The sequence below is a fragment of the Temnothorax curvispinosus genome, unplaced genomic scaffold, assembly GCF_003070985.1.
Source record: "Temnothorax curvispinosus isolate PA1 unplaced genomic scaffold, ASM307098v1 QBEX01014079.1, whole genome shotgun sequence".
In the NCBI taxonomy this organism is placed as follows: Eukaryota; Metazoa; Arthropoda; class Insecta; order Hymenoptera; family Formicidae; genus Temnothorax; species Temnothorax curvispinosus.
Window position 1 is genome coordinate 332,690 of NW_020223859.1, and position 19,517 is coordinate 352,206.

The 19,517-nt window shown below is 39.9% G+C and overlaps 1 protein-coding gene across 2 annotated transcripts in view; it reads right to left on the minus strand.

Moving 5' to 3' along the window:
• Positions 1 to 19,517, minus strand: part of LOC112464299 (suppressor of lurcher protein 1) — a 242,439-nt gene that overhangs the window by 108,323 nt on the left and 114,599 nt on the right. For both annotated transcript variants that reach the window (XM_025031213.1, XM_025031214.1), the window contains exons 7-8: positions 15,404 to 15,615; positions 14,044 to 14,118 (exon numbers count right to left, since the gene is read on the minus strand). In XM_025031213.1, coding sequence (XP_024886981.1) covers positions 14,044 to 14,118; positions 15,404 to 15,615 — 287 coding nt within the window. The remainder of the gene's footprint in view (positions 1 to 14,043; positions 14,119 to 15,403; positions 15,616 to 19,517) is intronic.

Sequence of the window (19,517 nt, forward strand, 5' to 3'; positions counted from 1 at the left end):
CAATATACTGTTTACATATTCTACTCTCTGCGATCGAGAGACATTTCCTGACGAACTTGTATCGACGGCAGATGGTATATACTTCCGTCATACCCTGCCTCACAAGCGAAAATACAAAGAAGAAAAGGTCAGGCGAGTGGCCTGCCTAGACTGAAATATTTGTGAAATATGCTTTACATAGGTTATATAGGCATGCAGTATGTTGTATTGCACGCACATATACCGAATATTCACGCATATAATTATATTATTGATTAATCTGTCCCCCCAGCACAGAATGAAATCTTTCTACATTTCATTATCGTTTACTGCAACAACGTTGTATGTTGCAATTTTGCTTTTTTTTCGATTCAGTAAAAAAATATAAAGAAAAAAAGACAATTTCGGAATTTTTATTTTAAAGGTGGTTATATATTTTGCGTGTCGAGCATAGCCACGAGCGGGGCAGTTTTATGGCTATCGTTGCGTCATAAAACCGTGATATCTTCGCGTAAGTAGAAAATGCAACCATATAGTCTGGCACATAGTTTCTCACTAAGTAGTCTTGGCAACACGATCCAGGAATTCGATCGGTTTGTGCGGTCCTTTTTAGCATGTCTAGTGATCATTAACAAACGCAACTACATTGGTGAATCCTCTGTGAAATTTGAATAAGTGTCGAGCTTTCAAATGCTAGTCAAGCGGAAATCATTATCCGATTATCCGCTTCAAAGCGCTTCATTTATATATTCTGTTATTTTATTTTATATTTATAAAATTCTCAAGAGCTTATATATATATATATATACGTTCCGTTAAATTAGTCATTTTTTTAGAATAAAAGTGAATTTTCTGCCGTTAAAATACAGGATGCTTAATTATTTAATTATCGAGATCAGTTAAAACATGTAGAGGGGTCAATTAAAAAAAAAAAAGATGCGTTTTACACACTTAGGATATAATGGTATAGGTATTATACATATAATACCTATACCATATATAATATACTGTAGTTGTACCTCTTTCTGTTATGTGCAATAAAGTATATCAAGCATACATCGAATTGTCTTGCGGGAAAGAGCACTGACGATAAACTCCAGGTTATAAGCTTTAAAGACGATAGAGATGTGAAAACGTTCTGATGTTAAACGAGAGGTTATAATTTTCATTCAGCTTGCACGTCGCCCCGTTATAAGCCCCGTTATAATCCCTGTTGTTTCTACCTCGCCTCATTGTTACAAGCTTCAGATATCACTTCTTTGCAAAACTCTGTTACACTCTCTTATACTGACGCGATGGCCCATCCTTTCCATTTCTTATTTGTTCAATTACCTTTTAGAATATTCTTGTCATCTAATTATAATTATATTTATAATAATTTTTTTACTAATTTGTACATCAAATACAAAAAAAACGAAAAATGTATAATGTTTGTTCGATTATTCATCTTCCGCTTCAATTTTTTTAAAAAGATTTTTTCATGTAATTTAATTCTTCATATTCACTCCTACGTAATACGTTATAGGCGTCTTTGGTAAATCATGTCATGTAACAACAACATACGGCAGACATCCCGTAAACGCAGATCTAGAGTCTTAAAAGTGCCGCAAGAAACGAGAGTGCGCCACGGCGTTAAATGAAGAATCATAATTTTCAACTGGGTGACACGTCGAGCCATCGCGGCCCATAATCCCCTTCCATTTCTCCGCCTCTCTGCCTCTCTGCCTCTGCCTCGTGCGCGGAATCACCACCCTTTACCACTTAACGCAGACCGAAACTTCCCTTCGTCGCATCCGCGCGATTCTTCGTTCGCCACTCCTTCTCCGCGTTGTGTCGCGTCGCGTCGCGTCGCGTCGCCTCGCCTCGCTCTTCTCGGTTCACCCGCGCCGCATTTGCAGGCACCAAGCGTATACATATATCACAGTCGCGTTCCCGATGTACTCATCGAGCCGTGCTGCGCTCCTATTCTTCAAATCTCTGGAGGTCGCGTAGCCGAGTGTAGGCCAACGCGATGCCGTAGTTGCAATGTCGTTCTCTCCTTGCCGTCCAGAAAATTTATAAGTCTCCCTCTTTACACTTCTCGGACCTTTCGTTGCTCAGTAAACTTTCCTACTCTTCCGTCCCCCTTCCACCTCGCCGGCCATCTCCGGAAAACTTTATAATTTTATCGGTGGTAGTACTTCATAGCGCGATATCCATTAGCGTTAATTCGGGGCTACTTAGCGGTCGGCCAGTTTAAGTTAAGGGGCGACACTCGAGTGAACACTCGGGTAAATATCCGTGGCTAGGGTCCAGAGAGAAACTTTCCGTGATGCTCCAGTTCACGTAATCATGGATGCCAGAATCAAGACTTTTTGCAAGTACCTACCCCCCATGAGCCGAACGACCGTGGCTTTTCTTTCGCGTGCAAGATGAATGCGCGCGTCATTCTCAAAGTAAACCAACCTACCTACCTACTCGCGATTCCGCCCATGGTGCACGCAATAAGTCTCGCTCGACCACTATCTAATGCGGCCAATATTTTCATCATGTACTTTTGCGTAATTTGACTTCCCTTAAAGCTCTCTACATTATTTAAAAGAACCGATCGATACCGGTAAGACGCACAACTGATTCACGTTTCGTAGGGCGTGCGCTTTTCTTATTTTACCTTATCATAATTTATTTACTTTTATTAATACAACTTCTTTCTCTCCAATTATGTATCTCGCGAAGCGTTACATAATTAGAGAGGACCATAATAGAACTGTTCTGCGATTCAAATATATAGCGCAGACAATTATGTACAAACACCGTGTGGAACTGTGATACATAGAGAGATTTCAATGGCCTTCGTTATGTCCGTATGCGAGAGAGAAATATTTCTTGTTTCAGTAACTTGAATACGTTGGCAAACGTAAGTACCTCGAGCGCACGACGAGTAGTCACTTCCTCGTAACCTACTTCAAGTTCCTCTCTACATCCACGCCCTGCGATAACTCTATTTTGCCTTCTTGTTAAGGCTACGCTTTTCCCTATATCTTAGCCTCTCTTCCTCCTTTTTCCCCGCTCGTTGCGCGACAGCTAGCGAGATCCTCCGTGCGTCCTCTACATCTCTTCCGGGACGTCTCTTCCCATGGGTCTAAGCGTGCGCGTTTCCGCGGATGCAAAACGTTATGCATGGCTGTATAGGGTGGTATAGGGTAAGCACGCGACTCGACGAAGGAAGGGAGAGCCCACAATCCACCGTCCTATACGTTATGGAAGCGCACGCGTGTTTCCCCTAAGTCATGAAAGTCTTATGACCGAGGAGGTCCGACTCTCGCAATTCCCGGCGTTAGCTTCGACGAAAATAGGATCGTTGACCGAACCTACCTCATCGTACTTCGCCGTGTGCTGGCGCGCAACGAATTACCTCTCCGCGTCGAATTAGTAAAGAGCAGCGTGTGAATTAGCAACCACTGCAGGGCCACTTCCGTTTAGAACACACCACACGGCGCGAACATGGTGCGACGCTGCGACGCCTCTTCATCGATCGCGTTACACGGCGTTACACGGCGTTGCTTATGGATCGTCTATTTTACATCAATCTAGGTCTCGATGGTCAATGTTATTTAACGTTAGGTCAATGTATCTTCACAGACCAGATAGCTAATTTTTAAGGGTTATCTGACAAGATATACATAGGCTTTATAAAACCTAAAGATTATCTTCAGCTTTAATAACTTGTTGGATCACAGGTATTATTATAGTGGAGTAATTAAAAACATTAAGGAAGATTAAGTATTATACCACAGTCTTGCTATAACTAGGTCGGCAGGGACCTAGAGTAATCCTTTTGCTATCCATAGTTTAGGTGCCACGAAGTAATTATGGCCCAGCAATAATTTAACTTTCGCGTAGTAATGAATTTCAGCTATATCGCGGTGTTAATGACGTATTACGGACGACAAGGGACCTCGTGAAGGACAACAAGGATTTCGTGTAATATCGAGTATAAATTAATTTTGGCGTAATTAACGATCGATACCTATCGCAACGTTGCGGATGCTTGCGTCCGTGTGTCGGTTTCCCTAAACGAAAATGGTACAAAATGAGCGGACTCCGCAAGCAAAATGTTAATTGTGCGTTAATTATTGCTAATCGATGTGTAACGCTGTTAACGACACGAAACAACGACATAAAGAAACAAGTAATTTGTTATAAAATGCCTCACTAGTACCAGTTTATTGGATGGAAAGTGGAAAATTGCCATATCAGGAGTCCATCTATATCGTAAACGTAAAATATTACATATCCACCTGCAGATTAACCGTGAATCGCTCTCACGTTCCAGTGCTCAACGGATCAAGTCTTCCGCTGTCCTCTGCCCAATAAGCGACGGAAAATGGTTTACGACTTTACCGTGTTTTGACGTGCACGACGGAGAAGTACACACGAGCCGAGGAAGCGATATTTGAGAAATAACATCGAGAACGGATTTACGACGTTTTCACGACGTGCAGTACTGCGCGAGCGAGAGACGAGGATGGAAGGGAAAAGTCGGGATAAAAATGAGGGGGAAAGGCTGACGGGAAAAACGGCAAACATATTTTTGAGCTTCGACGGAAAACGCCGTTAAACCGATCGACAGAAGTCTCGAGTTCATAGAAAGGACGTAGACGGGCGGAAATAGGAATTAATGAACCTCGGATCGGGGAACGGGATAGCGAGCGAGGATATTACGTGTTGAGGATATGGGCTTGCCAATTACAATCGTATCCGAGCGGCTAGCGCTCCCACGAGGCTTGCAGTCGCCGCGCCGCGCCGCGCCGCCGCCGACCGTTTCTATCCAACGGCGTCCATACACTCGCTCATACACACGCGATGCTTGTGTACATACACGAGTATCGTAAATATATAATATATATATACACACACACACACACACATATGTTGGGGATATGCGTGTGCGTGTGTGGACACGTATAACTACAGAGCGGCACGTAATGTGTACAGGCAACTCCATCGCCGTTTCTATTTTCCGTCTGCTACACCGCAACTTCGAGTCAGTCAACCGCAAAATGTATCATCCCCTAGTTTGTACTCCCCGGTTAAATTAGATTTTATTGGACTGTTATCCATTCTACGCTCCCAGAAAGTACTTCCGGTCGAAGCAATCACAGCAGACCGCCTCCCCGCATCGCGCATCGCATCGGTCCAAAATTCGTCTCCGCTCCGACAGGTCGGGTGCGGTCTGCACCGAAAAACAAAGCCAACCTGCCGATAGTTTACGGTGTCGGTTAACTCTTTTCAGTCTACCGCTATTTTAATGTTTCTTTGTAGTTTGTACACATTATTCACGGTAGGAAACAATTTTTTCGACACTTTTATTCAGCGTGTCGTAAAAGGTTAAGCGGACGATTGTGCGAGGAACTGCTCTCGAAGCGCAGCTTATTTCGAACGATAAATCCTACGCTTAAAAAAAAATAGATATTGGAAGCGAAATGCTCGTTGTAATGTAGAAATACTTTAAGCGTTTCGCGTAGCATCCAGATTTGAAAGCTCTTATATTGAGTACGCTCGTTTAGCCATTGTAGTTTTTCGCTCGGCTGGAAAGGTAAAACTGATGAGGACGCACGTGAAACAGCTTATTCGTGCCGCTAAGTTTCCTCGATACCTGCGTGACGTAGACAAACTGTCACAACTTCCTCGAAATTGTCGAGGCTGAACACCCTATCATCCCTCAAACTTCCGTTTTCGAAGCCATGCCGTGCACGTGAACGTTTCCGCTTACCTTCCGTCGCTCTAGCTGACTTTAAGGGCTAATACATGTTATACATTGACCGGTAACGTTTAGTCGATGTCCTCGCAAACAATAATTTACGTAATAATTACTCTTCAAATCAGATCAAGCAAAATCAAGAATACGACTTACGATCGAAATGTATTATAAGTAAAATATATCAAAAATATTTTAATTTAGAATACAGAGAGAGAGAGAGAGGGAGGGAGAGCAGACATAAATAAATTATTCAATAAAATTTCTCAATAATAAGTTTCTATTAATTGTAAGACATTTTACAGTTTTAGACAATGTTAATCCTCACAATTACTGAGAAACTGTGAATGTTTATTACTGACGCATGTGTTTGTGTTTAATAAAAGTGCGCGCGGATCGTGTCTGTTTGCGTAACATTGTTTGCCATCCTTACTAAACTTCGCAATATCCGGTTTTTACAAACTTTTATAATGGCGGGGATACACTTTTATTCCTCTTCCTCTTAACTTAAAATAGTGATCATAAAATCACGACAAAACTCTACGTTTGAGAACACAATTGAAAGAGCAAATGGTTGAAAGAAAATGTCACGATATATAAGATGTCCCGAAACTATGGCCAATCTCCTTTCATCTATAGATTCTTTGACCAGAATTGAATCGATCTTTCGAATTTAACGAAAATTTAAAGGTTCTTTTTAATACTTAAAAAATATTTATTAAAACTTGTGACTGATGAAAATAATAGGGATCGCGTGTTCTGCTTCAAAAGTTATTTTGCTTTGGTAATAAAATTAATGTTTTTTGAATAAAAACGAATATCAACGAGTAAAGAATCTTTTTCATCTTTTAAAAGGATACATTAACAGAAAGGCATATATATATTTAACACCAATTTAACATTTTTATTCCAACCACAATAAACCAAATTTAAAAAATTATTTTATATATTGTAAAATTAATTAAATTTGATATTGTAATTGCAGTTTCGAAAAAATATAGGACATAATAATTTTAATGTAAATAATAATAATATTTCTTTCAATAAAAACTCTATTGTGAGAATTCCGTTATAAATGCAATGATATTTTTAATACATTGAATTTTTTAATTTGCAAATATAACGAGTTTCTTCATTTTCATTAATTTTCCATTCATGAATGATCACAAGTAATAGTAGTAATAAGGTAATAATGCACATGTGCATCACCCTGTGTGAATCACTTTCGTTATACATCACTAGAAATTGCTAAATCGATATAATGTGGAGTACCTCAAACTATTTGACAAATATATAGCGTCCGCGGTAAAAGAGATGCTTTTTGATTATCGAACTTTCACTGTGCTTTAATGTCGCAGTAGTTTCTTATACCGAGAAATTATCGGAACAGCGACTTTGTGATGAAAGAAACTACCAAACGCGTTTTGTGCTGCATCTCCCCGTGAAGCTACCCTCCCTCTTTACCCTCTTGCGTCGAAGCTGCTACGAGTGCAACTAATGATAATTGTTACGACCGTCATGGTGGTGGCTTTTATTTTGCGGGACCATTCCCGCGGTAACGCCGCAAAAACGCGAACGTTAGCGTCGAGCCTTAGCGCAAACTTTAGGCAGACGAAGATTACGCGGCAATAACTCGCGGATATATACAAGCGCTTGTAATAAATGTATTCGTTCGCGGAAAAAGCTGCCGGTAAAATCCGCGGGCTTCCGGAGAGCTTCTTACTACCCTTGCTTCCTCGGGCCTCCGGAGAGCCTTTACTTCGTCTTCTTCCTAACTCTTTCTTCCCGTTCGTCTCCGCCGGTTACCCGCGAGAGAGTCTGATTTTTTCATGATCGAGAAATCGCGTAGCGTGAGCGTAAATATTTTATCGCGCGTCAGACGGAGGGATGGAGGCAGTCCCTTCGAGTTAGACATTTTTCGAAAGTCGAAAATATCTATTTAAATTTGAGAGAGCGCGATGCGCGTTCACATTTAATATAAATATTAAGCGCTCCGATATATTACATCCATTATAGAATAGGAGAAACTTTGCACCGCATCTTGACGCTGAATCTAACGCTTAGATGAAGTGGCCGCGAAGTTGCTATAGAGTAGTAGGTGCAACCAAGTGGACGGCTGCACGCTTTATCAGTGCTCGAAGACACAACCGATGCTTCTTCTCGGCGTTTCCCCGCAGATTAGAAAGTTCAGAACAAGATTAACACTGATATAGCGCGCGCGTACTATTAAAAATTATTAACTAAATTTGCTGCGGACTGTGAAGTCAATATCGACTTTATTACTTCGAAAAGTTTCGCCCTAAAGCTCAGATTTTATGATTGCATTAATCTGTCCAAACTTTTTTATTGGTCAGCGACATTTATTAATAGAGATATTAAACGTAATTGCAACAAATGGAACACATTCTAAATACGATTTATCTATATATGTTTTTAGAACACCAATTAAAATGATCAAATTATATCTAGACGACATAATCAATATTTTTACCGGTACGACTCGAGTCCTCGTAATATCTGTTTTTTGAGCAAATATTCGCGCAAATTTTATCTCTCGCGAATGGAGGAAATATTTATTTACTGTTTAACGTGCCGGTCCATAGAGAATTCTTTAAATCCTCGACGCAAACGCAAGAGAATCTTTTTCAAAGGTCGGAGCGGTTGAAAAATTAATACGGGTTCCTTTGATTGTCCGCTGGCTTCGTCGCCACTCTACACATACGGGAATATGTCGCGTACCTACTACCAGCACACATCGGATGGGACTACGGCGGTATAAAATAATCATTTTGATAGTAATATTTAAAATGGTTAAGTCTCGAGTGAGGCATTAGTCAGAATAATCCATGACCACGATTCCGCGAGGTGTGTCTCTACATTTCTAAATTTATTTACGGGTCTACCTTCTCAACGATTTCTCCTACGATGATTGACAAGTGTCTCTAAATCCCTTTTCCAAATCAATTATGTATATATAATTGATAGCGACGTAGCGCTCTAACATACTTTATTAATTATATTACGATAATTAATAATATAATCGAATAATAATAATCATAATTTTGAGAATCGTTTAGCCAGTTTAAAGAGGTCGAATATTTAAGTTTTAACATTCATTATATCGTATAAATAAATTTTTATCTTGTCTGAAAACTTACTTGTCATCAGCAACTATACAATTGTACTGAAAAAAATATGATCGATGTGGTGAGTGTTGAATAGCCACTACGCTTACGCGACCAATTCCAGACTCGCAAATCGGAAAACTCGTTTGTCTTTATCAACAGCAAATGGCGTACAGCTCTGCTCGGTAAACTTCTCTCGTAGCGATTTAATGCACAGTTCATTAAACATATAAATGTGGCGTAAACGCCTTTATCAGTGCAATTTTACGTGAATTGTATTAATAGGTATTTTAATCATTAAGCTAGATCTATCCCTCTATCTTTCACCCGCGAAAAGTCGCAAAGAAAACATATATCAAAAAGACACGCGCTATTGATGCGCGAAAGACTAGATTCGCTCACGCTGTTAATTCAATCGTCAAAGCCCGCGGACAAGGCGATAAAACGATCGAGAAAGTTCCGTATCCGCAAGAACGGGTTGAATACGAATTTCACGATACGCTAGGGTAAGTACTGTTACGCTTCATCGATCGAGACCGATCTCTGAGCCAATATCTCATCCTCGCTTGCGGTCTATTAGATTTCTACGGCTTCCGAGGGGTCACCGTCTCCCTGTCGTCTCTCTTCCTCTTTTCTCCATGGAGAAAAGGGCTAACGTAAACCGTGACTCTTTCAACGTCAATCCCTGAAAAGCGCGCGAGATGGATCTTATACATTTCCGACAGTCCGGGACTTACCTCGGAACGTTCGATTTCGGTATCCCGACCGTACACACGCGGAGAAATCGATAGCCAGTCGCCGAATCGACGGCTCGCCGGCAAGAGATCCACTGCTTGCAGTCACGACGATTTATCGGTATCCCCTATGATTCCTGCGGTAAGGTGCGCGAGCATTTCCAGTTCCCAGCTACATGTTAATGCCGCTCGTCGCATAATGTTTATGAATAGCTTTTACGATGTATCTTCTATATAGTCGCGCCTGAATCGTAGCAATTATTCAAATAGGAACAAAAAGGACATACAAATAAATCAATTTGGGTGTCGATGCGATAAATACACAACATGCGTTTAAGTTAATTATTTAAAATATTTAAGTATTTCGAAAAAACGTGTGATAAATAATTCTATAGTAGTGTCATTTCTATATTAAGAGTGGTAAATACTCCTTGCATGAGTTCTTGCAGTCAAATCTTTTTTTTCATAATTTACACACGACAACATCGTAATAATTCTCGCCGTAACGGCAGAGGAAAAATTTGAAGAAACTTTCTTTGGGGAGGCGAAGAAAGGCCGGGGATAAAAGTAGTAAAGTGTTCTGCTGTAAATTTCGGTGGTCGCGTACGCAATGCCGGACAAGTGTCGATAATAGGATCCTACAAGTTTCTTTTTTTCGCCGCGGCTGGTTTAGTACCCACTTTATCACGCGAGGTCGTTTCGTTTCTAGTGGATCATTCTGCACCCGACACATAGACGCAGGTGGGCACGCTTTATGGCTGACGTTAATATGATCAAACCTCATTGTGTTGGATGTCGTCGCTAGAGCCTAGCGATGAGATAGCACGTATTATTTGTCCTTACATGCAACATCAATGTCTCTTTTTCTTTCTCTCTTATTACTGTCGATGTAATCATCTCTCCCGTTTTATCGCGACGCGTTTGCATGTAATGACTTGATGTGCTCACGTACAGAAGCTACGAATTTCTCCTCGATTACGTTGCATTTATGACAATCCTAAATGAGAGAACACTGAATAATCAACTATCACCAAGATCACGATTCAGTTAATAAATTCTCAGTAAATCACGACAATAATCACCATTATTGTCGTGATGTTACTGCGATTATTGCAAATTTTTCGCAGAAAATATTAGAGAGAATTCCTTTTCTTTTGCAACGTACAACGCAACATATTTGCGATTACTTGTTTAATAAATTAGCGTATGACAAACAATATCTGCGATTGGGGCGTGCGACATCAATGTGCCATTCATTATGTAGCAAATTTACCGTTATGCATACACCTGTATACCTGATCAGCATGCTAGTAGAATATTTTTAACTAGATGCGTGTGCAATGCGCTAGACGAGCGTACATATTCATAGCTGATGAATAACGTGAATATTCAAGAATATAAAATTCGAGTGCTTGCGCTCCACTTACGGCCATGTAAATTTGTCATTCCGTTCATAAATTATGAGCCATAACGACACATTAATCTAGAGTTTGCCAATATAGCTGTGGTACATTATCGCAATTACGAAATAGCGTATCACGCATCAAACTCATCAAACTCATTGACAGCCGCGCGTTATTCGTGATTCTTTTAGATTTGTTCGTCAAACGCGGCATCGATATGATACCGGTCGAATTGACAAAGTCATATATCGCATACAAGTGTGATATGGATTTAAGAGATGTAATAAAAAAAGATCGTCTACAACGATCATATAACACGATACGACATTACTGTCTAAATAACATTCATCATCCTCTCTCGCAGAAAAGAAGAATCTTTTTATTCTCGTCCTTGACAGAAGGAACGATATTTCATCGGCAATTAAATCGCTCTAATAGTAGTAGAGGAAATTTGTTATCGCTGGGTACGTCGTAGAAAGTTTGCGACACTTACATCTTAAGTGTAAAGCGTGCGCACTGCAGAAAGTTATTATTAGTTTCACAGGAAAGCGCACTTTCCGGCTTGGAGACGAGCGTAAAATACCGGGAAACAACGTTACGTCGTTTGCAAAGTTAGCATCGTGCGAGCATAGCACATACATAGCACTTTCCCGAACGGAGTGAGAAAATTGTAGAATTTCGATCCATCATTCGTACGCTCCCGTTTCCGTTTCGTTTCTCTCTCTTTCTCTCGCGGATTCTCGACCCGGATCTCTTCCATACGGTTTCTCGCCGTACGACGGCGGTGGCGGTCTGGCATAGCCATTAGAATTTACCGTCTCGCGGCTGACATTATCTGCGACGAAATACGTTATTTTTCGGGGAGCTAACGCGTATATACGTTTAGCAGAACATTACCCTCGTTGACGCGCGTGAGTTTGTCCGCGGACGTTATTTATTGCTTATTCGCTTCACTCGGCGTCGTACGGTAAACAGCACTGTACGAGGACGAGGGACCTATAAAGTGATCCTGGATGCACGCGTTATTGAGCTCAGTGTATACCGTGTCCCGACACGCAATTTGTTCTTTCTCTCACAGTTAAGCGTGAAAAAATTGGAAAAACTTGACCATCCGTTTCCGATAGAACAACTTCCTCCGTCTATTTATCGGCGCACTTAATTTCTGCGGTAATTACCTTATCGACGTCCGTTTCGCTCCCGTTCGATTAAAAAACGAAGACGAGGAAAAAGGCGAGAATACGCAGAAGTTAGCCCTTGGTAGGTTTTCACGGTGCGAACCGACGATATTTTCACGTAACCAACCAATTACGTAAATGAAACCCACTCTCACTAGTCTCACTACGACGACATTGCTCATTCTCACTTTACGTAATTACAGTTAGTGCACAAACGTGCCATGGATCTGTGATCGAAATCTACCGATATCGCTTTGAAAACATTTCAATCTTCCTCTCGTGACCATTAATTCATGCCTTGACGATCTCAATGCTGAGGTGAAAAACTGCTCGTTTTCATTCTGTTATATCTTATATAATATTACTTTCAAAGCTAAAACGCAATCGACTTTTTTCAAAGATAAAAAACGAAAATATATTAATGTATACTTGACACATCTACAGCGTAACTACGTGCAAATAATTTGAAGCACTTGGCGAATAAAAGCAGATAGGTATATCGCTATTTTCGACGGTTTTACGATAGCTGCTTTACGGTAACCCTAAGCATCGTGTGGAGGAGAGTTTGAAAAACAGGATAGGAGCGACCTTCATAAGCTTCGGTGTCTCATAGGATAGCTCCCATTCGAGCCTCGAGCACCCTCATGACTCCGTTGTGCTGGTAAAGGTTCTCATTGTCACGCATTCCTACGTACGCCGCAGCTGTTGTTGTTCACCCGTATTAAGAGATAGATTTACATGAGTAAACACGTTGAGGTCTAGAGTCCCACGTACAAATTGAGATTAGAGTCAAGCCTTGGAGTATTTGAATAATTTGAATGCATGTAATTAAATGTTAAAGGACCATATGACCATATGACCATACGCGCATCGAAAGTATGGTTTCTGTATATAAACTTATAATTTATATAAAGAGAGAGACTTGATTTTGATGATGATTGATATATGTATATATTTATATATATTATAATATAATGAATCTATAGATCTAATGTGTCCTTTTTCATCGCATAATATATAATAGAAATTGTACGATATTGTAATCACATAATACTCAAATGCTGCTAAATTGCGCCTATATAATTGTCAATAAAAGACGGATTAAGTTTTGAGTTCGGAGTCACAAGCAAACGGGTAGACAGGAGTCAAGTCATCGACAGGAACTACTTGTCAGCTGAATTTATGGCGAATACTCAAGATATAAGACAAGCATCTTATTTTCATGAAAAAGCCGTAAAGTTCGGAGTCCGTCGAGCTTTCACCATCGTCCGTAACATACGGGTGATGATTCTACAAGCGTAAAGTACTCACAAAGTTTATACGCCGCTGCGTTACGGAGAAGTTATGTGTCGAGGGCTCTAGGGAAAATCATATTTCTACACGTATTCGCCGACATTCATGTTGAAGACATCAAAATAATCCTTTTAAACAACGACAGGAACCATATACCTCCGGGGCTGATGTTACCCTTATTCTTTCAGACTTCATAAAAGTATGTTACGTCTAAAGTAAAATTTTATTTTACATCGAGGTATCCTGTTTCCTAGACTGTGCGTCACGTTTCCCAGATTACATTTCAGTCGTTCGAAAAGTCCCGCGGGTGCGATAATCTTTCTTCTTTTTTTTTACGAAACTAGCAGATCTGATAATGATCTGCTAGTTATGATATAAGTTGGTAAGCCGTATCATTTATCGACATAGACGTCCTTTTTTTTCACGTTTAACGAAAGTCTCATGCCTGTCATCTTTTTAGTAAAATCCCAATTTTACAGTACTTTAGTTTGCACAAATTTATCTTTTCCGGAGGAAGTACCATGGGACGCGGCGAGGCAATTATTGATTAAGAAAAGTGATAAATCGCGTGTACAGCATGCAATGTATACTTACTAGTAGCGCTGACAGCTGGTCCGATGACCGAGTACTTGGGGTTCCCTGTAGCAGCCCCTGGGACCTTGTCCGGCTCTGAAACACATTATTGTAATTATCCCCAGAATATACAGTGCCGTTAATTACAACAGGGAGTCGCGTATGCAATGGACCGCAGCCAATCTACCTTAGCACAAAGGATCTGGCCCCATGATTCATCGTCTTGTAAATATGTAATGGTGTGTTTTTGTTCAAAATAAGAATACTTAACGCTTTAACGCTTAGATTTTGTCAAAATAATGATTAAATGTCGATATTGATCAAATTTAATGCACGTTGATCATATAATGAGCGAGGGCATTATCGACAATTATGCCTTGTAATAATACGATATATGTCGGAAACCCAGTTATCAACCCAGTTACGGTAATCAATATTATGATATGTTTATTTATCATTTTGTTGTATATCTGTTAATGGCAATATCGAAAAATATAGTAATAACAACGGGTAAGTTCAAAGAACAATCCAAATGTGTCCGAAAAATGTTTGGCCGATTACCAAGTAAGCAAAGAAGATGCCATTTCCAGAGTATAACGCAAGCTTTCTCTCCGGGTGTTACAGTTTGCTGGAAAGCTTCACGATCTTCCTTGCCGACCGTCAAAAGCTCCAGCATTACTGGAAAGCTTCGCAAAAGCTCTGTTTCATGGCGCTTTCATACTTCAGCATAGCGACGCGTTATGTTGAGCTTTTGAACTTCTTCTACTTGAAGCTGCGGTACCGACCGGGTTCGCAACTTGGCATATAAATTTCGATAATTCAATATTATCAACTAAATTTTTAATAACTGCTTCTTTTCGACTTTATAATCATTCTTTTTCAATCGATTATATTTAAAACTACATATTTATGTCTATTACAAGGATGTGATTGTACTTTAATGAAGATATTGAAGATACAATTTATATGAAAAACTCTATTTACAAGACGAGAATTTTCATAATACTATGACATTGAATGATCAATGGAGATTTATAAAAACAAAACAAAAAAATTTGACTATCGCGAATATGCTGGTTTTCATAAAACCATAAAATTGTCAAATAAGTGGGAAAGATGAGCAATCTGGATTTGAACACAGCGGAATCTAAAAGATTTCTACGACTATTCCTCAGCACGCGATATAAGGCAATGGATAATTTAATGGCTCGTCCCATGACTGTAGGGATTCACCTGAGCGGAAATGCTATCAATAGCCGCGGTCTTACACATCGCAGGAGATGAGACGGTGCCGAAGAAAGAGGAATGTGGCCGTGGCGGGAGGACGGTCGGAAGGATGGACTTTCGTGATGTCGACGAGTAATCATCGTTCGTTACTGACCAGGATGTAGCGCATCGTCCAATGGCTGGAATTGGAACATCGCCTTGAAGCCCTGGCCCGGCCACTCGGAATTAGCGACGAACTCGACGTAGAGACCTGGTCCCGTGCTGAGTACCTCCACTTCCGCTCCCTGGTTGCAGAGTACGGCTATTGTGGGCGCCCCTGAATCCGTTCCGTCGTGCACCCTGATTAAATCCGCCCTATTCAGGCAACTGTAACAGGATGTACCTTTCGTTAGAAGCCGGCAACTTATCGGTACATTACGTTCAGTCGTGCTTAATTCCCACTCTGAAAAATTGGAATATTCTCTTTTAAGCTAATTGACACTTGTGCTGTTAACAAGTATAGAAATAAAGAATCCATCGATAAAATTTATGTTAACGTAATTTTGCTGCCTTAGTGTTAGTAGTGCCCCCTAAGTCAAAACTGTCAAAGCATCTTGCTTTGTAGAAGTTTACCTCCATAAAGATTTGAATCTTGTAATGGGACGCGCGAATAAAGAGAGAATCCACGAGATTCTCGGCGACGAAGGTATGTTAAGTTCGCTTTGAGTGCTGTGGCTCGTCTAGATAATGCGCGCGAGGGGAAACGAGACCGAAAGGGGAGACAAAAGAGATGAGAGATGGAAGACAGTTTCAGTGGGGTTGAAGGTGAAACTGTAAAGAGTGTACAGTGACAAAGGATGGCATCATCGGCAAGACGGGCGGTGGGCGGCAGGCCAAGGAGAGAGTCTCGACGACCGACGTGGCGATTCGTTCCATATGTGTACGTGAACTACTTCGCTCGATCGAACCGAAGAAGAGTATTACATCTCCGGTGCCTTCGGAAGCCTTAGGAATCGTGCACTACATCGACGGGATCGCGATCCGATCGATTTAAAGGCTTGATCGATGACGGCAGACGGGATAACCTTATTACTTGCACGGGTTAAGCAATTACGTTGGCAGAGAAAGATTATCGTCGGAAGAGCCAGAGATTAAAGAGCCACCCCTGTCCCGCCTGTCCGTTCCGCTTCCTTGCCTCTGAACCTACACGTGCGACTTCTGACCTCACTTACACGTACACGATAGCCACGATAGCGTCGCTCGTCGTTGACGTAATGCCGTAAAATATTTTATATCTACCGCGAATCAACAGAGACACGAGATTATATTTCGAATTTCGATCGATGGATTTGAACATTATAATGAGTAGACGCATGCAATCAGACTCAAATCAGTTTGAAACAATCAAATAGAAAAGTTGAACCATGAGGTTAGTGGTGCGCGTAAGTGAACTCAACGCGAAGGCAAGTAAATCCGTCTATCAAAGTTAATCTAGCGTAGCATCGCGCGCCTGGAGTGTGTACACGGAATTCTTCAAGTGCCCAACAAGATTTACTTCGGGCCATCACCGACTCCATTTTGCTCTCGTCGATTTTATTCGTATTTCGTCTACTATGTCTCAGTGGCTATTCCATGAATATCGTTAAAGTAGCGTTTACCTTTGGAAACTTGAATTCAAGCGTAAAAGCACGTTCAAGTATCGAATGGCGATACAAAGAACCGTTCTACAACTACTTTTTCTTTTTATTAAACTTTTCGCGAGTTAACGTATATAGTAAGGCCAGGTAAGGGATTATTCATTACTTATATCCGTAGGAAGGGATTATTGATACTGTCGATAGTTTCCCCAACTATAACTTTATATGAGCGAACGAGCGGCATATGTGCGTGTTATAAGCGTGCACTCGCGTAGAGTAGGAGTGTATCGAGTGCTGGATGGAGGAGTCTCTCGGTATCCATCAGCACCATTCACGATAATATCCGAGTGCATCTGACGGAGCGGCTTAACGTTGATATATGGAGGCATTTCTCAGCTCTTACCCGAGCTCTTACAGATTTTTACCACCAGTCTTGGAGGAAGTGCCATCGGCCACGACATAAATTAACGCTATCGATCGCAGATTTGTCGACCGTATATCGCGTATCGCCTTTCAATTCTCGCGTTAGGTTTAACCGAAGATATAATATACTGCAGCAATTATAATATTTAAATTAATATATTTACCAAATTTCTTTCCTAATCGGCATTTTTCTAATTGTAGAGAAAACACAATCATTCACAAGTTCATAATGCTGCAAATGTAAAATAAAATCTCTTTTTCGAATTATTTATTATCGCGTTATTGACTTTATTCACTAAAAAATAATTAGCGGCGTGTAAAGTTTTGATAAACGATTAAACGAAAATCCAGTTATGATCGTATGTATAGTGATGTTTCATGAAAGCATGAAAAGTGAATAATTGCGTAGGTCGATGTTATTTGGTCAGATTCAGATATTCTTCTCTGATTTAACATTACACAGCGAATGCATTCATTCGCCATAACCATTTCGTATAAATATGTCAGCGTAGAGCTAATATTGGGTCCATTTATCCCGTTATATAAACATCGTTGGATCCAACGTCGACATTCATGAGAATATGAATATATTCAATTAATTTTTACATACATAAAAGAATCACAAATATTATTTCTGTAAAGAGCGATTAATATATTATTATAAATATATTCTTAATAATCGTATTTTTGATAGACACATCTTTATCGTAAAAGTATGGAAGAGATTAGATGTGTGAATTATTCGAGAAAAACATATATCCCAATATTTTCGGAGTAAATAAATTACCTAGCGCTATGGGAATTAATTATTTAAAAATTGCAAATTTTGTCATAAAAGTAAATCCCGGTTTTTATCGCATTGGCAGCCAATTGCTCGTGAATCACTATATGCTACAGGCTATAGCCCGATAGAACGTGCGAAACAGAATATAGAGTGAAGTTTAAATGAGATTTGGTACTAGAGAGAAAGAGAGAGAGAGAGTTTTATACTCACAAAATAAAACTACCGCCAAATAAAGCAGACAGCTAAAAAATTTAGACAATAATATGTGTCTAGAATAATATATATACCTCTTTAAAATATTTATTAAAAAATCAATTTTTTCTTACTATATATAAGTACATCTAGTAAGTATGGATCAATTACAATGTTGATATATGTATAATATATAAAAGCAGATTTTATAAAAAAAAAAAATAAAACTATTTTAAATATTTTATCCGAAAATGCGCGGATACGAAAACTAGTTATTTTCAGAATGATATTTTCTTTCTATTTTCAGCTATGTTGCTTTCATACCGAGATTTGTGTAATAGCATAATACGATTTCAAAATTGCTTATTATTCATATCTTGTTGCACTCTCTGTAAAAATTACATTTGTTTTCGTATTATTTGAACTAGCCCCATTGTATACAATTTTCTCAGATTTTATGAACGCGTCACTTTTTACGCTCATGAGGTATTGTATTTGTAAAAATTGTTTTTTGAAATCATATTTTCTTCGCTGAGTTGTTTTACGATAATTATACAATTTGCTCATAAAACGTTATTATTTGATGTCAAAACCAAGTAAAAATTTCTCTGTTATCTTGAGATTATTTGCTTCAGCATTTTTTCAGTTTCTGCCGTTTTCAATCGCAAAATCATCGATTTTGATTTGAGAGTTTAAAGTTAAAAGGTCACTAACGGAATGAAATTAAGGGAGCTCAATACTGAATTAGGACAGAGTTCGAGGATTTATCAAGGATTAACTCCTGCACGCTGCAACTGCAAGTCCCCAGGCACCTCTCGTTTCTCCAAGTCGACCTCCCAATCACCATTCTCAGCTCTAGGTCTTCGCGCAGAGAGGAACTTTATGTGGGTTAAGTAGAATCGTGGTCCACGTATTCAAAGGATTTAGAGGTCAGGTGTAACCGGCACACCCTACAATTTAAAAAGAGAGAATTCTCGGAAAAGTACGCTATCGCTGTCAAGTCGAGATCGTATTGCGGCGAAGTTAATTACAACGAGCGGTGAAATTCGTGCATTAAATTCGTATAGCTGGCTTTAAATCCTTAACAAAGACCGATAGGAACGTAGTTTTCTGGTACCGGTAGAATTCGTCGTAAATATCTTGGGAAAATATTCGTAGCGCTCGCAGGCGGAATATGAAGTTTACCGAGCTACATGTAAGAAACATGAGAGAGAGAGAGAGAGAGAGAGAGAGAGAGAGAGAGAGAGAGAGAG